General features: G+C 39.5%; 2 protein-coding genes and 1 pseudogene across 7 annotated transcripts; 1 reads left to right on the top strand and 2 right to left on the bottom strand.

Moving 5' to 3' along the window:
- Positions 1 to 327: 327 nt before the first annotated feature.
- Positions 328 to 10978, bottom strand: tgfb1a (transforming growth factor, beta 1a). The gene is made up of 6 exons (XM_085130900.1): positions 8951 to 10978; positions 3437 to 3715; positions 3077 to 3302; positions 2514 to 2664; positions 1665 to 1775; positions 328 to 1563 (listed from the first exon to the last, which is right to left on the bottom strand). Exons 1-6 carry the CDS (start codon positions 9273 to 9275, stop codon positions 1516 to 1518), a joined length of 1140 nt encoding a protein of 379 aa, XP_084987026.1. The 5' UTR covers positions 9276 to 10978; the 3' UTR covers positions 328 to 1515.
- Positions 10979 to 14572: 3594 nt separating this feature from the next.
- Positions 14573 to 19231, top strand: LOC146503769 (cyclin-dependent kinase-like 1). 5 transcript variants are annotated; one of them, XM_085130902.1, is made up of 12 exons: positions 14574 to 14701; positions 14837 to 14889; positions 14974 to 15062; positions 15226 to 15415; positions 15631 to 15752; positions 16479 to 16551; positions 17469 to 17559; positions 17878 to 18078; positions 18365 to 18447; positions 18534 to 18590; positions 18769 to 19005; positions 19095 to 19231. In XM_085130902.1, the coding sequence occupies exons 4-12, from the start codon at positions 15248 to 15250 to the stop codon at positions 19188 to 19190; spliced, it is 1128 nt and encodes a 375-aa protein (XP_084987028.1). In that variant the 5' UTR covers positions 14574 to 14701; positions 14837 to 14889; positions 14974 to 15062; positions 15226 to 15247; the 3' UTR covers positions 19191 to 19231. The 5 variants fall into 5 exon arrangements, with proteins under 5 accessions (XP_084987029.1, XP_084987027.1, XP_084987028.1 ...); XM_085130903.1 differs by lacking the exon at positions 14974 to 15062 and having other exon boundaries at positions 14573 to 14701; XM_085130901.1 differs by having other exon boundaries at positions 14573 to 14889; positions 14974 to 15051.
- A 102-nt stretch (positions 19232 to 19333) lies between these two features.
- On the bottom strand, positions 19334 to 25905 carry LOC146503768 (cytochrome P450 2F3-like; annotated as a pseudogene). The gene is made up of 9 exons (XR_014877883.1): positions 23622 to 25905; positions 23111 to 23273; positions 22820 to 22969; positions 22375 to 22382; positions 21710 to 21943; positions 21355 to 21488; positions 20968 to 21152; positions 20736 to 20877; positions 19334 to 20513 (listed from the first exon to the last, which is right to left on the bottom strand). The product of XR_014877883.1 is annotated as a cytochrome P450 2F3-like (transcript).
- Between the last annotated feature and the right edge of the window lie 22 nt (positions 25906 to 25927).

Below are 25927 nucleotides of genomic sequence, written 5' to 3'. Positions count from 1 at the left end.
AATCACTCTTAGTTTCAAATTGAAGTCACAGTTTTATCTCAACTAGCGTTACATTTTCATCTTATTTTTACCTAACATGACTGTACTCTAAAAATGTTTTAGTTACAGTTTTCTGAGGAAAACCACGTCTAACAACACGACTCTTTTGAACTGTTTTTGTGATGACAAAGACAAGATGATGAAATGCACGTCTACATCACTTTAGGTGTGTTTCGGTTTATGCTTTCGTCAAGTCGGCTTACAGTTAAAACAGACGCATACATGCACTGACAAGTGCAACACAAACCCACACACGCACACACCTAGTCAAGGCAACTCTCTGCCAAGTGGATACATCTCCTGTGGTTTATTTTGCTCATAAAATCTTCCACCATCACAACATAATTTAACATGTTTATTTCTTTTTTTTTTTTGAATATTTACAAATAGACATTTCAAAAGTAGGTGCACCAGAAAAACATAGAAAGCTGAAATCATGTGTTGGTTTTATTCCTAATGCATGTCATAGAAGCCAGACCAGTTCTTGAGTTCGAAAGAAAAAACTTCCTTGTGAAACGTCCTAAAATTAAAATAATTTACCATGATTTTAAAACAAAATAAAATAAAACAATAAGTATTAATAGCCTTACTCATATCAGCACTACCACCATGTGTCCATTAATAGAGAACACGTACGGCGGTAAGTCCCCAGAGGGATTAAAAACATGATGTCATCACTCTTACACAGCTGATAGTGCCTCTGGCTGAAAACCCAGTGGGGCTAAAGGACAGTCTGACATTCAGTTATGAACATTATGAACAGAAACATACTGATAAAATGCATATTAGAAGTCACGTGGGTTGAAAAAAGAAAATAAAACTAATGGACGGTTCTTGTAAAATGAAAGTCCAGCCTTTCAGTCAAAAGGGATTTTCCCCAGGTTGGACTCTCTCTGTGTCTTTTTCTGTCCTTTATGATGTAGCCATGCAAAAAACACCTACAGCCTTATCTTTGAGGAAAAGCCCAACATCCCTGGTTTTCCACCTGTAATTTAGCACCTTTCACCAGGACCTGTTTTGGACGATGATGTGGCCATCTGAAATGTCCCACGTTTTCATCCCTGAATATGGATATTCTTCCATGAACGTTCATTATTGTCCTCGTGCTTTTTTGTCCAAATTTTATTGTCTCACACACTTCTTTTATGTACATTATTATTCTTTAGACACCTGTCAGTGCAACAAATAAATTAATTCATTTCAAGACAGACAATTTTACTACTGCAATGTAAATGTACGTATAAAAACTATAATTGTTAATATGTAGAAGAAAAAAAAAAGAGGTCCATGGCTTAATGTGCATCAAATGTGACAACTGAAGGATTGCGGGAGAAAAGCTTTAAAATATTTTTTTCCCCATGTCCACATTATCTCAAATTCTCTGTCACTTGCTCTTATCTGTAGTCTCCAACACAACATCTTCTTTCCCTCTGTGTTTTGAGAGGAGGAGGCAGTGCTGTGTGCCATACTATGTTTTTAGCTACACTTGCAGGACTTCACGATCATATTGGACAGCTGCTCCACCTGCAAGTAGAAAGTAACAGTGATGTGATCAATTATATATTGTTTTCACATAAAAAATGTTTTGCAAACATTTGACCTGAAAGTGACTGCAGTATAGATACCTTGTGTTGCCTCCCCACATAGTAGATGATTGGCAGTGGCTCTAGTGTCTGTGGCGCACAGCAGGGCTGGGCAGAAGCTCCTGGGTTATGATGTTTGTACAGTGCCAGAATCTGTAGGCAAGATTTATGAGAATTTACTCGCCAAGACAACATGGTCCGAAGCAAATGTAATACATAAGCACAACATTTCTAAGAATTTTCAGTGTGATTTTAGAAAAATCTTAATGAAAACTACAATACTTTACTTTTTAAAGACATTTTTGCACAAATTTTTGAAAGAGCCAGAGTTTCCTCAATGAGTGGAAAGTGTTAAAAGTATTAAGGGTCATAAAACGGATATTTAGCTTTTTAAAAGAGTAAAGACAACCAGAGACAAATACCTGTTACTTTGTCAGACATCAGTGAGACAAAGTTTTTGTCATCATTTCAGCCCTAACCTAATCAGGTTTGGCAAAAACAAAGCTCCTGCTCCTTTACTGATGAGGGGGCACCGCATGAGGTAGCTCTGTGTATACTGATTTTTGGCAGATTTTTCACACCACATCTCCTTCCTGCAACCTGCAAGGGATTTGTGTTTTTGTTTTTCTCATAAAATCATTGGTGTTCCTTCTGAGTGGGATTTGCCTCTACCAGAATTTTATATAACTGGTTAAATTCAGATAGTCCTAGTGCCGTAGTGCTTAGAGCTAAAATAATGCAAATAGTCTTCTCATTTTGGTTTATTTGAATCATCAAGAATTATTATGGCAACATATAAATACAACATTGCCATTAACATTTTTTCCAGACTTTAAGAAATTGCCTCCTGGGGTTCGGAAGAAATAACACTCATGAAAATGCACACATTACCTGGGAATATTTGTTTTCTGCATCCCAGATATAGGTGCAGGACCCCATGCAGTAGTTGGCATAGTAACCCGTTGGCTTATGGATCCACTTCCATCCTAGATCTTTCCTGAAGTCAATGTACAGTTTCTTCAAACAGCAGTTGTGTGATTGGCTGCAAAAGAGAAAACAGTGTGAAGATGTGTGATGAGATGGTGCAAAGAGTGTTAAAATCAAGTCAGTTTTAAAGCTGTAAGAGGATACATGTTATGTTGGGAGACAACATTACACTCCATTTAACCCTATGGCTGGGCCTTGGAGGTATACTCCATCTTGTGTATATGTGTGGGGGTAAATGAGAGGCACACTGTAATCTGTCTAAGATTATAAAACATTTTAAAGCTACAGTCCATTTATTATACAGCCACTAAAACGACCACAGAATTACAGCATGGATAAACAGGGATAGTTGATGTTTGTTGTTTCAGTGGTCTGTATTTTGAAGCTGCTCGTGGTTTAGTAGGTTACTATTGCAGTTTTAAAGCAGAAACGGAGTGGAATAAATCATTAAGGTCAGAATTGCTTACGTGCTGCAGCTGTCCGTCGTGTCAGTGGAACGTTTTGCGCGTAAACTCTTAGAGTGGTTGTTTTTAGGGATGGACATGGTAAAGATGTAGGGTAGCTGCTGGTTCAGCTTCTGTAATTCTTTAGTGTCTCCCCTCCTGCTCATAGTCCCAGAGATGCTAAAACTTAAAGTATCATCTTTACTGCCGCATTCACAGTACCGCCGGAGTTCAAACTTCTGTTCATTCTCTAGTAACAGAAAAAAATCATGGAGGAGGGAAATAATCCCTAGAAATTATATGATATCACACATGGGCTGAACTAAATAAATGGAAAGATCGACAAATACATGATGATCAAGTAAAAATAAATGCTTATCTCACCATTCCCTTGGAGCCAGGTCCGCAGAGGTTCAGTGACATCAAAGGACAGCCATTTGTCCTTCAGCGAGTTTGTGACAAAGCGAGATGCATGGTAACGAGTCGAGGTCTCCTGGCTATAGTATAGCTCCACTCTCTCCTCAGACAAAATCATGGGCTCCTTGATGAGCATCCGTAGCTCTGCTCTGGTGAGTAGCAGATTGCCCCCGACGTTACTCCGTATCTCGGCGATGTTGAAGCTCATTGAGATGACCGTGGGCTTGTAGTTGGTGTCGTTTTTTTCTGTATGATGTAAGAAGAGGAAATTATGTTTTGATATTTTGACAAACAACCCATCTAAGTGCATTTAATGGGAAGATGTACATCTCATGTATATCTTGTGGTACAATATTTCAAAAGAACTTCATCCATCAAGAAGGGAACCAACTTTCATGGTAGATGTACTTTAAACTGTCTTTTATTAAAAGCTAGTTGTAATGTGTTTTTAGTCTATTAGAAGTTATTATTATATTGAAAAATGTAAAGAAAGCTAATGTGGAACAGTTTAAATGTTGGACCAGGACCAAATGTCAGTCAGCACAACATAGAACTTCCAAGAAATCTTTTCTTTGACTGTCTCAATAACTCCATATCAAACTTGCTCTAAACATGGCATTTGTATTGCTGCAGACCCAAGTGGGTGCAGTGTTAAACTTGATGTTGTTCAGATGAGGGCTTCTCTGTGCTTTGCTCTCTGCTAACAGTCTTTCTCCTACAGTGACTGCTGCTCCACTCTGTATTTAGGGGGAGGGGCACATATGTACAAAAAAGGCATGTTTCTTTGGCTACCTTTGCCAACCCTTTGACCTCTCCATTGAACCATACCAACTAGGCCAAGTTTACCCTAACATGAACTTAATTATAACTTTAAGCATAAAGCCAGGAATGAACCCTCAAACTGCCTTTTCATGGGATGTGATAAAATAAGAATAAGCCACAATGTTACTAAATGTCATCACTCCTAGTTTAAAACTAAAAAGGCTCTCACAAAATACCTTTTTTCAATTTTCAATTTAACTTTATATGATGGTTATTGTCTGTGGTTTCCTGTGACAGACAACTTCTTGGTACTTAAATGTGCAGTTCTCAAGAAAGCTGCAACCCACAATCAGCCTGTCTACCACATCGAACCTTATAGCTGATCTCTTTTTAATACAGTAATGTTATGATGATTTATGACCTACTTTAAAAGGCACTGCACTAGCATATTTAAATGCTTAGATGTGAGCTAGTCCCAAAAAACTTCACTCTACACCTCTGCTGTTTCTCTGCTCTCCCTCATTTTGCCATTTTCCTCTGAATTCATTAACATTAGGCAAAGGCAACAAGTTTTGGCATTAAAACTTTCTATTTGTGTTTAGGATTTACTCATTTTTCGTTACACATTTTGGTTATTTTTAATCATGAATCTTTACTTGTTTTTTTTTTTTTGTGAGACCTCTCCTAGAGCTTATTTGGTAAATCATCCTATCGTTACTGTATTTTGTAAATGGTATTTAATGTAAATGGTCTTTAGTGTAATATCTGTAAACACAAAGAAAAGAACTATGATTTTTAAAGGGATGACTGGGCATTGTAAGGTTAGAATTAATGGACATATGGCTCAAAAACATCGGGTCTCTGGAATTAGCGGGTTCAGATTTTCCAAATAAAGCCAAGTTAATTACAACTTTTAACTTCTAAACTGTTAACAACACTGATATTTAGTAAACATTACAACACTTAGATGTATATCAATGTTTTTTATGAATAAAGTAAATGAAAGGCTTCTTTCATAAGTGCTTGTCAGGATTACACATTAATCAAATAAAATGGCTGAGCTCAGTGTTACTCAATGATCATAACTGCAGCCAAGTGTTCATCTCTTCCAGCTGTTGCTAAAGTTGACCAACATGAATATTTTGTTCTTTTACAGTTTAATCATAGCATGAAGATGCCTAGAGGGCTTGATAAAAAACAGAGACAAGCTACTGGAGGCTTTAACACCATAAATGTATGAGTGTTACGATTGAAAAGATTAAGTCGAACAGTGACATGCAAAGATAAGCACAGGAAGGCAGAAGATCAAGAGTGAAACACTATAGAAAGCGAGTGAGAGGCTCAGAGAGGGGCAACGTAACTGTTAAACACAATGGTAAGGAAACAGCACAGGGAAGAATGCACTCTTGAATATAACTCACAGTTGTGAGGGGTGAGAGGGTGTGAGTGGGGGTGTGGAGAAATTGGAGATGTGTATCAATGGAGCGCAAGTACTGGCCGGGACCCAAACCCTCTACTCTGTCTCAGCCTGCCAAAGCAAGGGTTCTCTGCTCTCAAGTCCAGGAATTACTCACTGATAGGAATTGCAACCCAGCCTTGCATACTTGTGCTACATATTCAGCCCAGGCTGTACCAGGATACTCCATGTCACGGCTGCTTGTATATCATCTACCATAGTGGATGAGGTAGTGTTTCACCCCTTGTAGTGAGGCCGAACTGAAACCAAAAAGAACTGATGTGAAGTGTAACGGGAAATGAGATGACAGTTTACTGGTACCACCCAGAGCAGTCAAATATTTGGTTTGAAGCGTATGAATGGAAACACAGACGGTCACAACAACGTACAGTATGTCAAGTGGAATTGGTGTGCCAGGCAAACGCATGCATGGAAAGTCAGAGTCTCCATCTAGTTTGAGAAAAGTGAGATAAATGTGTTAAGGGTTAGAGAAGTGTTTGCAAAACAGGAAATTAAGTCACTTCCCCTAAGAAGCATATTGGCTGCTGCACCATAATTACGTTGACGCTTTATCTTCACTTCTACTTTCTAATTAACAGAGTTTGCATTGTCTCTAGGGTCCTTTCGCTGAAATGGCTCTGTGATCAAAATTAATCAACATTTAGCGTAGAAAGTGTAAGAAATGAGCTCCATGCTCAGCTAAAAAAAATCTCTCTCTGCTAGACGGGGTAGAGATAGCATCCTAGCCTGCATATAAATGTGGGTGTGGGGGGATTTGTGTGTTGAATCAAGGCCTATCCACAGGTAAGCCGGGGACAGCTGTTGTGACAGGTTGAGTAACAGCTCTATAATTACCAGTAGGAGGAACCAGATTCCAGCAACTGACTAAATATTGGCCTTCTTCCCTCTCAGCTCCACCTTCCCACAGCCCCCTCATCAATGTCTTGTTTCCCCACTTCACCCTATTTTCACTTGACTTTGGTCCCTTGTTGCTGCTCCTTTCTACAATACAGCTTTAAGTTCATTTACTTGTAACTACAATAATTACTTCAGAGAAGTGAACTAATTTCATCCCAGAATAGCACAAAGTGGTTAGCTTCCAAATGAGAAAAGCGTTCCCTCGTGTAAATTGGACCAAAACTCCTTTTAATAGGAGGAGAACTTGTGTGGGCTTCAAGGGAGATATATGAGTGCTAAACAGCAAAAGGAATTCAGCTTAATCTACCACACAATTACCACGATGAAGACCAAACCTATTATGTTCTAAATGCTCTGCACACAAATATGTTTCCCCCATAGAATGATTTTGAGAGTCAGGAAAGTGTCTGCTGCCCAATAAAAATGAGATGTAGAAAAGAATTGTTAATGGAAATAAAAATAAAAAATTTTCCCCTGTATTCTATTTCTGTTGTTTCGTTCAAACAACTTATTACAGAAAAGCAGAAGCTGGATAAAATCCTTGTGTGTGTGTATATGTGGCTTTTTTTAAATTCACAATTGCAAAGCAGTACTTGATGGCCTTAACATTTATCCTCATACATTTGTCATTCTCCTTTTTCAGTGTGCAGAGGTTGACTCAACAGTGGCTCCATAGTGTAATGGTTTACACATTCCCCTAGCAAGCGAACCTCCCAGGATTGAAACAGCAAAATCCCTAGCTTGATCCCAGGAGGAGACAAATCCCTTGTGTCTCCTCCCAGAAAGGCATCCGACATAAAAACCTGCCAAATCAAATATGTGGTGCTACATGCTGTTGTGACCCCTTGTGAGTAAGGGGGCAGCTACTTTCAGCTGTTCCCCTATTAGCTGATTCAAAACAAGGCAGCGGATAGTTAAGGCAGTGGATGGGTGTTCTGTGGCATTCCAGAGCTATAGGAAACACATGCTCCCCATGGGCACTGCTTGCACCGGACCTGAGTCATTCAAGATCTCAGTGGCCATCAGCCTGTCTTCCTTCCTGTCAAGCTGCCCTGTCACAAACACACTGCAAACACATTGATATAATAAGCTCAGGAAACCCGCAGATAGAGGAGTGCAAAGGAAAGAAGTGAGAGACAGAGAGAGCGCAATATGGATAATCATGGTTCAAGGGACACACTGAAACTAGTCAGTGACAAAGAGAAGCAAAAGTGATGGAGAACAAGTGACAGGTTAAGCGAGGGAGAACTCAATGCTCAAGTTACAGGAAAACCCCAATCCCTGAGGATCAAAGTCAGAGAGAAAGAAAAAAGAGAAAATGAAAGAGAAAAAGAGCAAGCATGGGTGAAGGAGTTCATTTCATGTCTCTTCCTATTGCTTTTCTACTTTTCATCCTGTTCTTTGGTTGTTACCTAAGCAGAACAAAATTGTGCTCTTCATTTTGAAGGTTGCTTTGTTCTCTCTTTGGTCTACACACTCCTGAGCATGGTCCATCCACTAAAGTGTGCTGTTTGAAGTGGTGGATAAAAGGGGGATAGTGTGGATGGCTGCCTGATATGGTGATGAGTATAGACATGCAGAGAACAATGGAGCATAGAAGCAAAGCTAGAAAATATGTTTATCGTAATAGTTTGGGAATCATTAGGCAATTACAGCCAGAAACCATTTGGCTGAACAAACATCATATGCAGCCTTGCCAGACAAAGAGCAGTAATAAAGCAGTAAAAATGCCATGGATATCATGTAAGCAACACAGCATCAGACCAGATGCTGCACAGAGTTCTGCTAACTTGTAATGCCTGTGATCTCTGAACCTCTGAAACTGCCTTAGGATCTTTGGTGGGGATCATAAGGGTTACACGTGTTGAGGGAATTTATGGTCAAGATTGGAACTGACACCAGCCATAAGGCATACAGTGAATACTTGGGAGTGCAGCTTGAAACTTCTGGACAGCACTGTGTGCACTATATTTAATATTAGTGTTGATCAACCAGACAAAGAGCAGTACGGACTGTACAGGGGGACTGTAAACAATGCTATTGTTATGTTTCTGCTAGTAATAACAACATTATTACCGCAGTATTGCCGTAGTGGAGGGATTAACAGCAGCACTTCATGTGACATCTGGACAATAACTATTTTTTCAGAGTGGAAAGTGTCAGTGCAATGCTAGTGTTCACCTTGAATTATGTCTCAGCTTGTAAATGTAGTAGCATAAATAACAGTCATTACTTGACATTCAACTATAGTTAAGCCATCGGGAATTGCCCCCTTTCTTAATATTCAATCAGGATTCACAGATTCAATATTTATATATTGCTGCTAAGGGTAATTTTATACTCACCTTTCATGATGAACCTGTTAACCACCTTGGAAAAGTATTCCTCCTCCTTTTGTTCTGTGGGGATGTTTTCCTGTTCCTGAACCTGCTGCTCCTTCAGAATCTCACTGGTGCTGTTGTAGAGTGATAGCAAGTTGGCAGGGATCTCTTCCTTCTCCCCAGCCTCTTCTGGCGCCTTTTGCAAACGCAGTTTGGTGAGGATCTGGCTCCTAATGGCCTCAATGCGTTTTTTCTTCACCATCTCCAAGTCCACAGTGTTACATGTAGACAGATTGTGTACACTGCCCACCATGTACACGACCATCAATATCAAGAACCACAATTTCATGTTGATAGCCTGTCTGTGCAGTCACTTGTGTTCTTTGGTTCTTAGTAAAAGCTCCTCCAACTTCCCTTTCAATGCTTTCGTCCAATCGGGGATCCTTTGGGAACAGTGAATCACTCAGTGGAGAGGTGTCACTGACGCAAAGTGTTTACACACGACAAAACAATTACAGCAGTGTGGAGAGTCCTGAAAATTCACCACCACGGCTGTCACTGCTGCTGTAAAAAGTACCTAACACATCTGTCTTATTTGCATAGAAACAGGTGGAAAGAATCCCAGTGAGCAGACAGACATCCAGTGATGACCCAGCCTCTGACTCAGCCAAACAGGTAACCCAGTTACGTCCCACAGGATGAAGCAAGTCCAGAACAGAGCTGTCAAATGCTAAAAGAGCCCATGCACACAGTCAGTGGCCTTTTGTAAGTTTCTACAACACCTCTAGGTCCAAAACAAACTACTACCCATCAAGGATTCAGCAGATTTGTTTCTGTGCTCATAGACCAATGTTTGATTGATATGTTTTCAAACCTCCAAATGCAAGATTATATTATGTTATTATATAAACTGAATCCTGTCTATTTTAGAGCTAGCATATCATCCTCTACATGTCACCACAGTCTTTCTTACAGAGGCAACCTAAGTGAATGTGAAAAGAGTAGTATGGCACTCAGCAAAATGAAGACAGGTGTTTACAGAACCTAAGTTACTTGTTCTCTAAGACTAAGACGTTTAAATTGGCACAATTTCTTATTTCTTTCTTAGTGCTAATGACAAATATTTCCCCTGTAATGTTCTGTAATAAAGAGAAAATATTAATAATAGTCTCTGCTTAAAAAGTTTGAAAATGATCTTCCTATTTTTTTTAGGTTTGGTGAGATGACCTCAGCCTTTACAGTCCAGATAAAAGTCTCAGGTGCTTTTAGTCAGTCTGGAGCTAATCAAATATCAATGGTTAAAAGAAAGAAATTGTTCTCAAAGAAGTTACTTTCATCAACTTATTCAATACCAGTCACAAACCTGCGCATGCCCCTATAGAAAAACATTTCACAAACATGTACTGCTCTTGGCTCTAACTACCTCTTTTTACTAGTAACAACATGTGATCTGTGTACAGCTGCACTACACCAGAATTTGCTTTCAACGCCTCTGTCTCATGCCTACTTCACAGACAGAGCAGCTGTCTCTCTATCCCTCTCTTCTCTCTCAAACATGATAATACGATAGTGTATGCTCTCTGGGTTCCACTTGTGAGATTAAATGTCTCAAGCGCGTTTGTTATCAGAAGATTAAAATGTCAGTCTCAATGAAACAGTGTCCTCTGGTAACAGATTTTAAGTTTGACACACCTTCTTTAAATGGTGATGTACCATCCAGACACAGCGGCAGTAACAACAGCAGTAGCCGTCCCTCTTAACTTATGCTGTTTTGGGAGCTGGATTTTAGTCTCGTCTCTCTTCTATCTTCCCTCTGTCCATCCAGCAGTATCACCTCATTATTTTCCTCTACAGTTTCTTCACACCTTCTTCCTTCGAGGTTCCACCAACAAGACTCCCTATTCGCACCTCTGTTTAACTCGGAGTCTCTGCTCGTACTCTTTCTCTCTCCTCCTGCTTGTCAGAGCTTGCTGGTGACAAAGTGATTTGTGGGAGCTCTGAGCTTAGATAACTTCTTTTGCCTTGCTCTGCCTATTTCTCTCCCCCCCCCCCCTCTAGCTCTTCTCTTTCTCTTGTTCCTGTTACTCTATTAGAGCGAGCAGCTCTCCGCCCAGGAAATGAGGGTAACGGCCGCAGTGTAAAACATCTGCTGTTTAACAGAGCTGACTTCTGTCCACATCAGGAAGCCAGGAACTGAACATGCTTAATAACTGACTTTGGAAGCATTACCTCTGTCACACCGCGATGTCTGCAACCGAGGCAGTGATGATATGTCAATAAAGGTTTTTTTTTCATCGAATGCCCACCACATTTACCTGGTGGATAAAAAGGTGTAAGCCAAACCATGTCAAAGAACTGAGCCACTTGAGACAAGCTGGTTTAAAAATAGAAAGGTGAATTTCAAAGCATTGGGAGCCAACAGGGCAGGGCTGTGTGGTGCACTGTTCTGCGTCTGGGTGCTTTTTAGAGGTTAGATTGTATATTTTCAAAAGAAGGGCTAGACTAAAACAAACTGTTGATTATTTCAATCTTTTTGTCTCGTTCTGATGGATGATTCAACAGAGAAGTAAAGATAGCAAACTATCGTTGCACAGTGGAGACTCTTGGAATTTTTTAAGGTTTAGCCAAATGTGCTCATGAATAAGCTGTTCATTACAAACTGAGAATAAATAGTAACATTCAGCATTGGGGAAAGTCAGGGCAAAAATCCCCTTGTATTTCAGCAGTAACATAACAACAGTTGTCAGTCAAACAAGGAACCTAAAGGCTGTTTAAGTGTCAGCTTTTCCATGGCTCTGATTACCCTTAATGATAAGATAGTGAGAAAAAAACAAAAAAGGGTGATCAAATGTCAGCAGTCATTACTGTAAACCAGTCAGCCACAACATCAACAGCATCTTATTTAGTGTTGTTAAATCCTCCATACACTGTCTGGGCATGGAGACAGGACCTCTGGGGCTGTCCGCCGATGCCTGGCACAAGTAGAGTCTTTGGGTCCATTGGGCCTTCATGAACTGGGCTTGTTCTATGGAATCCTGCGGTCGCTCAGTCTGACTGGGAGTATGGAAAACAAAGCCAAAGCCTGTGGATCTTGGCTGTGTTGTTGATCCATTTCTGAGCAGGTTTTTGCAGTGTGGCAGTGTGTTGTCCTGCTGGGGGAGGCCCCTGCCATCATGGAGTCCCTATGACATTGGGGGATCTACATTGGAATTTAGGTAGGTGGTATATATCAAAGTAAAAGTCATATGAATCCTAGGTCCCAAGGTTTCCCAGCACTGTAAACAGATTATGCTTTTACTGTTACCTGTGTATCTGTTTTTAATGTTGTTGCTGATCTATGTCGTTTGTGTTGTGACACCTAAACTTTGATTGGCATACACTGCCATCTGGTGGGAAAATATGGTATAACGGTTAGAGAAGTGACTTTCTTGTCAATAATAAGTTTGGTGCTATGGATATTTGGTGTGGATATTTCAAATTATTTCCCCTACAAAAAATATCCATTACAAATGTATACTGCTGTTTTAGCAACAGGAAAACAAGATAGACAAGAGTAACCATTGAAAATTACAAGAGGAAAAAAATCTTACACACAGCCTTAAGAAGTAGACCTAATAAACACGCAAATCCAGATGAAGTGCGGTTGAAGACAAACGAGACAGACTGTTTTATAATGGCTAAAAAAAGACCTTTTATGTCATCATGCTTTTAACTGGATGTGTATTCTGTAATAGAATTAAGAGTGTCACAGTGGATAGAGTATTTTGGGAAACCCCTGAACAGAAGTTGTGTGAAAGTTTGCTGTAGCAAGAAATCTCAGTTACATAAGTGCTTAAGAAGATGGCATCCATCTCTTACTGACACTGCACAGCCATCCTGTCTGACCAGTCTGCCATGGGGCATTTCATACCTGTCACCACATAGCCCGCATGGCAGTACCTCAAGGTGTCTGTGTGTCTCTGAGCACAAGAGTGCAACTTGGACTGCTTTCCCATCATTCCCATTGAAGAGCTAAATGATTCTCTGTGTCATTCTGCTAAAGATCCCACACAGCTGTGGTAAACACTGAAGTCTCTGAAAGAAGTGAGATTCACAGTCAACAGAGAGAACAGATAGTATATGAATCATATCACCACATCAGATGTTGTAAGGTCTTACCAAGGTCTTTCCAACTGATGACAGTATTGAGAACTGGCATGAAATTTGCTCTGGGATTTGGTTTGGATAACAGCTTTTACTCTCAAAGCTGAGGTCATTCGTTTTTATGCTAAACGTTTTATAATAAATCATATTGTAGATGCTGACTGGGTGTTGTTGATTGTGTGATCTAAAGCTTAATTAGAGGAAATTAATTTTAGCTGTCACAAGTCTTGGGGTTATTCTTGTACACTTTTCTAGCACTGGGTTGGACCTCATTTGCTTTCTGAATTGCCTTAATTCTTTGTTGCGCAGATTCAACGAGGTACTGGAAGCATTCGTTAGAGGTTTTGGCCCATATTTACATGATAACGTCACACAGTTGCTGCAGCTTTGTTGGCTGCACATCCATGATGCAAATCTCCTGTTCCATCACATCCCAAACCTGCACTGTTGGATTGGGACGTGGGTATAGATCAGGGGTGGGCAACTCCAGGCCTCGAGGGCAAGTGTCCTGCAGGTTTTAGATGTGTCCTTGATCCAACACAGCTGATTTAAATGGCTAAATGACCTCCTCAACATGTCTAGAAGTTCTCCAGAGGCCTGGTAATGAACTAATCACTTGATTCAGGTGTGTTGACCCATGGTGAGATCTAAAGTTGCCCACCCCTGGTATAGATGGATGGACATGGTGAAGGTTCTTACTTGAAGCAACAATTGTGAAGTAGGATGTGGTGTTTAAATTAGGCTCAATTCTTCTAAGGGGCATAAAGTTTCACAAGAAATAATCCCCACACACTTTTACATCAGCAGCCTGACCCACTGATACAAGGCAGGATGGAACCATGCTTTCATGTTATATATGCAGACCCTCTCACCTGCATGTTCCAGCAGAAATCAAGACTGGTGAGAACAGGCAATGTTTTTTATAACTTTCCAATTGCAGAAAATTGTACCCTCATTTTCTGCAGCCCATCTGCTTCAAGGTTCAAGGCATTGTGCATTCAGATTTGCTCTTATGCATACCTTGGTTGTGACAAGTGGTTGTTTGAGTTACTGTTGCCTTTCCCAGAGAACTGTAGTCTGTTGGATACATTCTTTTTTTTGGACCAGTCTTTGTAAACTCAGGGGATGGTTTTGTAGGAATATCCCAGCAAATTATCACTTTTTGAAATCAGGCCATCTGCCACCAGCAACCATGCTATGTTCAAAGGCACTTAAATAACGTTTCTTCTCCATTCTGATCCCCAATTTGAACTTCAACATATCAGATTTTACTTATGTCTCCATGCCTAAATGCAATGGATTGCTGCTAATCACATTAAAACTTTAGCAAGCACCTGAACAAGTGTGCCTAATAATAAGTTTTGTTGGGTTTTTTTTTTTTTGTTAAGTTCCTTTTTGTATCTTCAATATGCACCAGAAATGTGCCGTATAATACATATTTAAACTACTCATTAACTTTTTGCTACTACCTCAACGTGCTTCTTCTTCTCTTAGGCTAGTGTCACCTGTCTCCATGGTTACAACGAAAGTGTATACGTGCGTGTCTTACGCAGGCGGCTTTGTGAATTGATGTTCTGTGTTTGGGACGCATTTCTGCCCTTTTTGTGCATTTTGCCACAAGTAAGGTAAAAGGTGAGTTTATAGAAGTATTATTTCTGTGTCGACACGTTTCCGAGGCGTCGTTTTAAAGGGACACTGCGTTCAAAATGACTCGCACTGAGTTAGTGGACTGTGCCGATTGGAAATAATACCTGTGGGGTTACCAAGGTGGTGACGACGCATCGGGAGAGGAAACAGCAAATAGCAGTGAAAGCGAGAAGGTGAGAGTCCTCTTTAGTGTGAAATCAGTAAATTCAAGACCAAGGAGCCTGACAGGTAATACCAGATATGGCTATTCTTTGTAGCTTTGCGGACGTTTGATGGACTCACTACTGACTTAAAGACAGATTCTGGACCTGTGTGCCTCTCAGACGTTGAAAACGGTTACGTATCCGTGAGTTAATCTTGTCCTCAAACACACATATCTTGCCCTGTGACTTTTATTTGAGCCCACCTTTAAAAAATATCCCCAGTAATGAAAGATTGCAGTGAAAACTGGTGAAGTATAGCACCGATAGCGATTTTAAATAAAATGGGGAACATTTATTTTTTGACAGGTGACAGTTTTCAGCTGCCATAATGGAGAAATACGAAAAGCTGTCCAAAATTGGTGAGGGTTCCTACGGTGTGGTGTTCAAATGCAGGCACAGAGATACTGGCCAAATAGTCGCCATCAAGAAGTTTGTGGAGTCTGAAGATGATCCAGTTATTAAGAAGATTGCATTGCGAGAAATACGTATGCTGAAGGTGAGAAGACAGTTCTGGTATCAAGTTTTCCACATGTCACACCACACGTGTACACTTGCACACAAACACACGTGCATGCTGTTGCGCAAGGTACAACTCCATGCTACATGAATTGATGAAAGAGTTTAACAAAAATAAAAAAAATCCCTTTTTCAAACTTGTCAGGCAGTGAAGCACTGACACTGAAGTGTCTGTGACGTGTGCTCGTCTTTTAGCAACTCAAACACGTGAATTTGGTCAACCTGCTCGAGGTGTTCAGGAGGAAAAGGCGGCTCCACTTGGTGTTTGAGTTCTGTGAACAGACAGTCCTAAATGAGCTTGACAAACATCCCCGAGGGTAAGTCAAAGCAGCACAGGAACAGCATGTGACAAATTAACTTTTTAAAATATCTGTTCACTCTTTGCCAGTTTGGGATTAGTGATTATGTTTGTTGTAGTAGAGCTACTGAGGGGTAACATACTTGGAAATTAAAATAATCATTCACTTCAACCTCCAGATGTGTTGATAAAGTAACATTATAACTAAGGAATTAGGTTTAAGGAGTCATCTATTTGGCAAATAGTTTGCCAAAGAAGTATTTGGTATTTCTAACAGGAGAATGACAGAAGAAAGGAACAGGGTGAATTAGAAAGAGTGAGCAAGACTGTAGCTAAGAAATTCTGGTGACAGAAAATGCTGGCAGTAGAATGAGGGCGTAATAGGCCGTCTTAACATGAAGGATCAAAAAATAGCTCTTGTCTTTTCTCTGCACTTTGAGCAATGTATGGTCACAAGCCAAGATTTCAGTTTAGCTTTTGTCACGTGAACTCACGTAAACCACAATGGCTATCTGTTGTCTTACCATTTTTCTTTTTCCCACGAGACTGTGCAGCAGAAACTCTAGCTGGTCTTGAAAACAAAGGCGCTGCTGCTTTAAAAGACAGGCCTAGGATTACCCGGGTGACCGCAGGGCCGAGTAAAACACCACTTCTTTTATTGAAATGGCTGGAATGACATATGAGGACATTGTAATTTGTAAATAGTTTGTCTGTTTTTCCTTCCTTTGTCTCTTGTTGTCTCTAGGGTACCTGAGGCTCAGCTGAAAAGTATAGTATGGCAGACTCTGCAGGCTGTCAGCTTCTGCCACAAACACAATGTCAGTATATTTTATTATATGTTGCACTTCATCTAAATGATTTGCATATATTTATCTGATGCAGGTGAGCACATGCCTTATTTTTGTTAAATTGCTCATTGCTGTAATACTTCCTTTCCTCTGTACTGGCATTTGACTTAGTGGCAAATGACTTACTGTGGAGGATGTTTGACGCATTCCTTTTTATATTAATCAAACCAAGTCCTTATTGATTTGATTAATATAAAAATGCTGTTTTGTTGGGGTTTTTTTGTTTGTGTTTTTTGTTTTTTATTCAGCAAAATCTCACGTATATAGTTATTTTATAAGTTAAATTATCTGATATCCGTAACATATTCATTTTTTAAATATATTTTTTCAGTGATTGTTATTTGCCAAACATTTATATCTGTTTTTAAATGTTATATATTGCTCTTTATGATACACAGTTCTGCTTAATTTTGTATCTAAATCTAACTACTGACTATATAAGCACCTTTTTGTGCATCATTGTAGCAAATATACTATTTCATAGTCATCTTGAATGCTCTCAAAGCTTTTATTGCAATGTTTGTTACACGTCATAATAGGTTCCCTTCTGAAATGTCAGTCTGTAAAACTAGTTGGTGCCTGTAGGGGGAGCAGTTCGCCTTATTGCTCCCCCCTACACACACACACACACACATATATAGATAGATAGATAGATAAGCATAGGCAGTCTATCTATCTATCTATCTATCTATCTGGTAAATAAAAAAATAAAATAAACTCCTAGCCATACAGTATTAAGTTAAAAGTGTGAAGGTTTCTAATCTCTTGCTCTTGTTCTTCCCCATTCATTTTTAATTTGCCAGCCTTAACATAAGCTTGTGGCTCTGACACAAAGAGACTGTATATCATGTTGCCTAAATCCCTGATAATGACTGTTTGTCTCACAGTGCATTCACCGTGATGTAAAGCCAGAGAACATCCTCCTCACTAAAACCGGAGTCATCAAGCTTTGTGACTTTGGCTTCGCCCGTATTCTGAGTAGGTCATTCAAGGAAGAGTGTTAATTTGTCTGTAATGACTTATTCAACACAGATCCTATATGTCAGCCCTGCTCATGGCCACCTCACTTTTAGAGTTCCAGTGAATGCATTGTACAGTGTCATTTCACTGTCAGTCTCTCTTTACCCCTGCTGCGTAACGTTTCAGTGTCATGTTACCATACATTAACATGTAATCTTTCACCATGTCTTGTAATCCCTCCCTCAATTATGCATGTGTTATTTAGTGTGCATTATTCAGTATATTAATGTTTATGTGTATAAGTTGTCACCATGTGTATTTGTGTTGGTATACTAGCGGGACCAGAGGATGACTATACAGACTATGTAGCAACCCGCTGGTACCGGGCTCCTGAGCTGCTGGTCGGGGATACTCAGTACGGGCCTCCTGTTGACGTGTGGGCTTTGGGCTGTGTCTTTGCCGAGCTCCTCAATGGGAACCCACTTTGGCCCGGGAAGTCTGACGTTGACCAGCTCTACCTCATCAGGAAAACTCTGGGTAGACTGAAGAGCTGTTTGAAACACTAATGACACTGCATGTAACATCAGCATAAATTTACATCTACAATCAGGAGAACTGTCTTCTGTCAAACAGTCTGCTAGCTTTTTTTAACTAGAGAAACTGAACTAGTTGCTCAAACTAGGAGCGGTTTCCTCTTAATTTAGTTGCTTGAAATTTTTTCACAGTATTGTTAGCTCATTGCACCCATTGCATGCACACACCCTCAGACAACAAGAAACTTTTCACAGACAGGCTGGGTTAATAATCAAATTTCTGACCGTAGGTGACCTGATCCCCCATCACCAGCAGGTCTTCCGCTCCAATGTTTTCTTCAGTGGAGTTAGCATTCCTGAGCCTGATACAATGGTATGAAAACTATTAAAACCAAATCTGTGTTCATAACGAAGTCCTAATGAATGGGGTTATATATTTTTTATTTTTTTTTGCTATAGGAACCTTTGGAAAAGCGCTTCCATGGAGTGTCTCCCCATGCCCTTCAGGTTATGAAGGTATATTTAGTGTAATACAGACTGGCTGATACAGCATCATGATTAATGCTACTGGACAATTTGTCAAAGACAGTTTTTAACCAAATCAGTCCTCCAGGCCCAGCCAGTATAAGCGAGTCAGTGTTTGTCCACATATTTTGAAAAGCCTTTGCTTCATGCTAAGTCTCTGCGTTAACAGTCATCCCTGGTGATGGATCCTTCTTTGCGCCTGTCCTGTGAAGAGCTGCTAGAGCTGCCTTACTTCCAGGAGGAAGGAGGACTCAACTATGGCCGTGAGGGGGAGCGCCTAGGAAGACGACATGACAGAGGCTCCCGCCGCAGACAGGCTGGGGTCAGTGTGACACACGGGGGTTTAATCGTGCAAGAAAATGATCCAAAACCCAAAGAGATTGTCCACACTGCTACAGCTACAAATGTCCGTCCTTAAACCAGTGAATGTAACTCTACACAGGCTGACAAGGCATTATCCTAATACATTGTTTCCTTCTCTCTTTCACTCTCTAGGCTCAGTACCTCCCTCAGTTACTAAACAGTAACATCTCACCTGCACCAGAAGTCAAGAAACAAGTGAAGCAAAAATATCACCTGCCCAACATATAATAAATAAATTCATCTAGTGTTTAGTGGCTGAAATGTGTAAACGATGGAGTAAAGTTCTGCTTTGCTCAGTCATTTAAATAAGCTGATTTGAAGGAACATACGTTAATGTTGTGGTAAGTAAAATACGATTTTAATTCTGTGATCACTTATAGATATAAACGATATTCTTCATACAAAAACCAATAGTTTATATATTATGAGCTGAGATTAAGGCAAAGAATGCACAATCTGTTCGTATCATAGCTAAAGATACATCTACAAGATTGAAACAAATGTCTTGTAGTCACCACTGTGCCATTGCAAATTGGCTACAAGACTATACCGGTTTTCTGATACATCCAGTAATTACTAATAATATGTTAAAATATTTGAGCATTTTACCATATATAAGAGAAACAAATGCATCTGTCTTCAGATTCTGTAAACATTGTTAATGTTGTTAATGTAAACTGAAAAAAGAGCATTTAGTACTGGATATTAGCCTGTATACTTGATGTTCAACTTCCTCACACAGTCTTAAGGTTTAATAAAAACCCACCACGAAAGCCAATACTTTAAGTAATTTGATGGGTTCTTAATGTACTCCAGCCACCGTCTCAATGGCGATACCCAAGGTTGGATGCAGGCATCCACTCTGTTACTCAGCCATCCACTGGAGTACGCATCGGCACACCAGCATCCTGAAACATGGCTTGATTCCTCACCTGACCTCAAACTTATCAAATTACAGATTTAACTCCTTGTTATATAGTTCAGTGATCTGTGCTGTAGACAGACAGGGTTTACCATACACTATAAACAGCCCTACTATTTTTTTCCTCGTCAAAGCAACTTTTCACATAATGATTAATAAAATTTCCCATTCATCAATGAAATTACTTAATATGGATCTCTTCTCGGGGTTTATTGTATGATTAGGATGCTTTCTTTAAAAACAAGAAATTTCATGGAAAGATAGGTGGGAAAAGAAAATATACCACACCGAACAACATTGGATATGCTGTAAATAAGATGATAGAATTTATATAGACAGAAAGACACACTGAAGCACGGGGCATGAAAATTGATCGTAACAGCCAGTGATATCAGTCTTAAAAGTTTAGAAGATTGAAAACCCAGACTATAGTTTAAATCAGCATTACTACCGGGGTGTTGCAATAATTCTGTATCTGCGAGGCACATTGGCAAAGCCACTGTACTCAGGGCTGAGGTCTATGCTGTCAGGTTCGCCAGGGCAAGAGAAAGTGAAATGTTGCAGCAGTGACACCAGGAAGAGGAAAATCTCCATGCGAGCGAGAGACTCTCCAACGCAAGATCTCTTTCCTGGAAGAAGAGCATAAATAAGCCAATGAGAAAAACAATATACATCTAACTGTGATGGCAAAAAAAAGATTGTTTTATGATTCTTCTGTTCACAGAAAAAAATCTTAGAAATAGTTATTCCAGGAAAGGGCATAATACCACAAAAATGTGTTAATAAAGTAGATCCAATGAGGAGCACATTTTCTAAAGGCGTGGAGGATAGAAGGAAATGTGCATCATTACCTGCAGAGAAGGGCAGAAATGCAGGGTTTTTCTTAAAGTTCCCATTGTTGTCCAGAAAGTGCTGGGGGTTAAAAGACCGTGGAGTTGCCCACCGTTTTTCATCTTTTAGCACAGAGTGCAACAAGGGAATAATTAGTGTATCCTGTTGAGAAAAGATGTTCAATCAGATGGGACATTTCTTATCTGGGAACATTCTGCATAAACAGCACTAAAATAGATTACATCAAAATACCTTGGGAATTGTGTAACCCCTGAAAGAAATGTCATGTAGTGCATAGTGAGGGATGCTCAAGGGGATAATATCTAGAAAACGTTGAATTTCATGGAGGACTGCGTCTGTATATGGAAGGGACTTCTTGTCTTCCATACAAGGGCAACGCTGTCCAACTACAGTGTCAATTTTCTGCTGAATGGTCTCTTTGGAATGAGAAGAAAATTGCAACATAATTAGTGGAGAGAGCTCTAGACTTTCAAATATTTTAGTGCTGCTTTACATAGATCTCTGGAGTGAACAATTAACATGAATTACCAATTATAATATCATTCAGTCTGAAGTTTTTTTAAGAGAAGAAAATCATCAGAGCAAGTGTGCAGAATTTAATTTGCTTTCTGTTTCTACCTTGTATTTGGGGGTATTTGATCAGAACTTTTGATGCATATCTGATAGTTGAGCTGGTGGTTTCAGTTCCTGCCAGATAAAGATTCAACACTCATAGTGTCATAGTGGAACTGGCTTGTAGGAATGTGCTTTTCCTGAAAGTAAAAACAATTTTATCAGTTTAACAATACAACCTTAAGATTAAAATTAAAGACTTTAAAATGCACTTGCAGGGGAATACCAATGCAAAGGAACTGTCTTATAATAGGGGGCATGCACATTTGTGAAAGAACAATTATCAGCAGTAAATAAAAGAAGCCTAAGTGAGGTAATTCACAAAGATCTAGTCTGGTTATTAAATTTAGTTCTGTCACACCTTATTGAGTCGTAGGAGGAAGCAGTCAATGTAATCTCTGGGTGAACTTGCGTCCAGTGTGTCCTAATGTTCTTGGATTTTATTCATAACAAATGCTCTCATCTCCTCAAGTTTGGCAAACACATTGTGATGTGAACCTGGCAACCACTCCATCAACCGTGGGAAGATATTATAGAGCTGTGATGAGAGAAAAAAAAAAAAGACTCGGTTGCTGTGTTGCAATGTTGCTGAACTCTAGCTATTATTTGGGCACATTTGGTTTTTAATTGAATCATAAACAGACACATTATATTGTAATTCCCTGTTGCTGTGTCCTATGTCACTTAAACATTCACTTATGACACATAGATAAGCTGTTTTTTAATAAGTTATTGTTACAATGACTGCAGAGCAGCTGGTGTGCACAGTCAGCTCTGTTTTGAGCGACTTTTTTCAAACACTTAAGGTCTAAGCCGAGCACCCGTCTACGTGTCACTCACCCGCCATGCCAGTTTCATGTTATTGTTACTTTAGTGTGAGGGGACTCTGAGGCTGCAAACTCTTCACATAAAGTATATAACTGTAAATCAGCATGGGTAATTTAATCTTTTCCAAGTGCATCAGTCATGTCACAGCAAGCTGACGTTATAAATGATACTTTAGTGTTTTAGCAGGATATGCAATACTTTGTTTTCTATGCAAAGATTAAAGAGTTCAGACAAAACAGGATTTGTACATGAATTACAAAATCTGATAGTTGTAGACTTCGCCATATGTTACTAAATGATTTGATGTATTTTATCAAAATGTTAATGCGTGTTTGGTGCATTTTGTTACATATTTAGTTTTGTTTCCCTAACCTCTCTTACTACTACAGCCTATTTCATGTGCAGGCACAAATGAAGAGTTTTGTAGTGTTTCCAAGAAATGTTCTTGTTATTAAGTTTCCTTTTTGTCAAAGTGACAGTAACTTCTCAGGTAAATATTGAATTGAACATTTTTTGGTCATATTCAAGCTACTGTACTTGAAAAGGAGTGAAAGACTCGAGCAGTGATTGAGGGAAAAAGAAAACTTGAGATATTGTGCAGCAGCCCTTTTTCAAATCCACCCTCAACATGTTGAAAACGCACCTTTAAATGTACGTATATGAACCGTCAAGTGTTCGCTGACTTCTTGGATCCATTCTTCCATCCCCTTGCGTCCCATCCCAAAGTCTCTCAGGGTTGTGAGTGTGAAGCGTCGCAGCTGGCGCCAGCGCTCCCCATTACTGATTCCTAAACCTGAGAAGATGAAATGTCAAGATTAGGAAAAACTTTTACACAAACTGTTATTTGAAATTTCTTTATTTTCATGTAAAGTTGACTTAGAGTCATGCCAAAGAAATCACTGGTCTTGAAAACTGATATATGGTGTCTTGTTACCATAGCCCTTGGTAGCTTTGAACAGAAATGGTACGGGCATTCTGCCTGTGAAGTCATCTGCCTGATCCACCAAGGCTTCTTTCACAGCATCATACCCCACCAGAACCACTGTCCGCTGCCAGCCCATGTACAGTGTCATCACAGGACCATAGGTTTCACTGAACTAAGACAAAGTTAAGAAGAAAAAAAACTTTTTTGTATTCATGCAACGTCAGCACGCAGCTAAAATAAAAATCCAAAACAGTAATGGAGTGTGCCCTTGAGACTGAAGAAGTCACTTGGATGAGTGACGAAACGTTTCTCCCACAAAACGCTACGTCCAGATGAACAGAATCAACTTTTGGGGAGTGTGCCCTTGTTTATTCTTAAGTTACTGAACAATTTAACCCCTTAAGCCCCAAGCCTAACTGATCTCCTGCCTTTTGCCCCCGTATCAGGGGGCGTTGAGGCTTAAGAGGTTAACAATATGAAAAATGCTAAAAAATATATATATATATATTTCCAAACTCACCTTAAGAATGCTTTTAAAAGGTGCATTTTTGTCTATTTGTGGCAGGTTTCCTAGAAGAGGAAGTGGAGCAGGTCCTGGAGGCAGGCGATATTTCCTTCTTTTTACACTAAACAGCCACAGCAGAGCTAAGATTAGCCCTGCCAAGATCACTGTGGCAGAAAACTCCATAATGTTGTATCATTTTTGTATTTTTGTCCTTCCTTATATACCTACTTTCTCTCTGTGATTGGCTTCTGTAGCTAGTTTATGTTTAACAGGGGTTTGACTGGTTGGACACACATGACCAATGTGATATTTTAATCTTGTGGACCTTAGCACACTTTTACCTCGTTAATGATGCTCATTGACAAAAAGCTGTTGCAACATTTGATTTGAATAATAAAGTCAAAACATGTAAACCATCGCTCATCCTAAGCTTTTCTTGAATTTTACAAACTCAATGATTTCACTACAAACTTGATAGCGATGTCAGTCAAACCAAAATATAACCAAACCTTGTGGATAAAGACAACTGATAATAAAATCTCACATGAACACAGAAATAAAGCCAAAGATATCCTCATTTGACAGTCTACACTGCCCTCTACTGGAATCAAGATTTGACCCACACACTGCTCTGGCACCAGTTTGAACATTTACATGCTGTCTGCAACAGCATATGTAACTATTATAAAATAGGTTCAGTTTCTAATACAAATCTGCTCTCCTACCAAACCAATCAACTCTGTGAAATGAATCCAAGCAATCCAATACTGTGCTTCACTTGTAGAAACATAAAATATGTTTACAGTGAATGCTGTTAAAGTAGCAAATACTTATGATCTAAATTTGAAAGGAACATTTCACAAAGTTATTCATTATCAAATCTTTGTCAGACTTTATTTGGATTGTTTATTTTCTTTTTCATATGAAACTGGGTTTACCTGCTCAGCACTAAGGAGAAACAGTGATTACAATTTAATGTTCAAGACTAGGTGTTTACATAAAAACCTATGCTTTGTTGACAGGCCTAAAGTAATTTGTACTAGCTATTAGTTAACTTATAAGTGCAACACATACTGTTTATATTGCTTTTGCATTTGGTTTGGTTCCATTTTGAACCGAGTCAAGAAATCTCTCATAATGTATCTATACCAAATTTTGAACTATGTATCAATTTAGAAAGCAGCAACAAGTTACCTGAAATTAGTAAAAACACTATTCATATTTTTTTATTAATTTCAACACCATAAACAGAGATAATATATTTTTTAGAATTTACATCATTTATTTTGACAAAAATTAAACCCACTAGTCATGTCATACTGCAAACAATGAGCATGGCATTTGTAATTATTGATAGAAAACGGTTGTATATTAACAGAAAGCCCTTAGATAAAGACATGGTGCTTCAGCATCATGATGACAATGCAAAAACAAGCAGACATGGTAAATGGCCTGTATTTGTATAGCGCTTTTACTAGCCCCTAAGGACCCCAAAGCACTTTACACATCCAGTCATCCACCCATTCACACACACTGGTGATGGCAAGATACATTGTAGCCACAGCCACGCTGGGGCGCACTGACAGACAGGCGAGGCTGCCGAACACTGGCGCCACCGGGCCCTCTGACCACCACCAATAGGCAACGGGTGAAGTGTCTTGCCCAAGGACACAACGACCGAGACTGTCCAAGCTGGGGCTTGAACCGGCAACCTTCCGATCGACAAGGCGAACTCCCAACTCTTGAGCCACGATCGTCCCACATGAAGACATGAAGGTTGACTTCAAAGAATAAAGCAATGTGCTTCTGGAAGAAGACGGATATCCTTCAATTCTATACTAGAGGATGACTAGTTTTTCTTAAGTTAATGGGGATTCTATCGGAGCACGCTACAAGTAGTAATAACAGGCTGCTCTGATGGTGTGCTTTGACCATTTTCAATTCAATTCAATTTTCAATTCAATTTTATTTATACAGCCCCAAATCACAACAACAATCACCTCAAGACGCTTTATATTTTAAGGCAGACCCAGCAATAATATATACATGGAAAAACCCAAAAATCATATTGGGTTTTCAAATTATTAACTTTAGGTCTACCATGTCAGTACTTGTAAATGCTGTCAGTATTTACAGTATAGTCTTTAGCTTTGTCTGACATGACATAATGTTGCCTATGTGTTTACTTGGACATCCACTGGCTGTCTGGCACAAAGGTCACTCAGTGTAACCTTTTTAAAGCTCCTCAATCATTAACATTTATTGATATTGTGACTGTTGGTGTTGTAATAGTGTGGTTACAATGAATATATTGATCCACC

This window comes from Neolamprologus multifasciatus, chromosome 14 (genome assembly GCF_963576455.1).
Source record: "Neolamprologus multifasciatus chromosome 14, fNeoMul1.2, whole genome shotgun sequence".
Taxonomy (NCBI): domain Eukaryota; kingdom Metazoa; phylum Chordata; class Actinopteri; order Cichliformes; family Cichlidae; genus Neolamprologus; species Neolamprologus multifasciatus.
The sequence above is the reverse complement of the archived record's forward strand: the minus strand, read 5'-3'. Positions and strand labels throughout refer to the sequence as shown.

Bases quoted from the DNA above. Each gene is read 5' to 3' on its own strand.
- LOC146503769 (XM_085130903.1), top strand. From the start codon at position 15,248: ATGGAGAAATACGAAAAGCTGTCCAAAATTGGTGAGGGTTCCTACGGT. The intron at 15,753-16,478 runs GTAAGTCAAAGC...TGTTGTCTCTAG, and splicing joins CTTGACAAACATCCCCGAGG to GGTACCTGAGGCTCAGCTGA. The intron at 18,448-18,533 runs GTATGAAAACTA...TTTTTGCTATAG, and splicing joins TTCCTGAGCCTGATACAATG to GAACCTTTGGAAAAGCGCTT.
- tgfb1a (XM_085130900.1), bottom strand. From the start codon at position 9,275: ATGAAATTGTGGTTCTTGATATTGATGGTCGTGTACATGGTGGGCAGT. The intron at 3,303-3,436 runs GTGAGATAAGCA...TTCTGTTACTAG, and splicing joins GACCTGGCTCCAAGGGAATG to AGAATGAACAGAAGTTTGAA. The intron at 1,564-1,664 runs GTATCTATACTG...TTCTACTTGCAG, and splicing joins ATGTGGGGAGGCAACACAAG to GTGGAGCAGCTGTCCAATAT.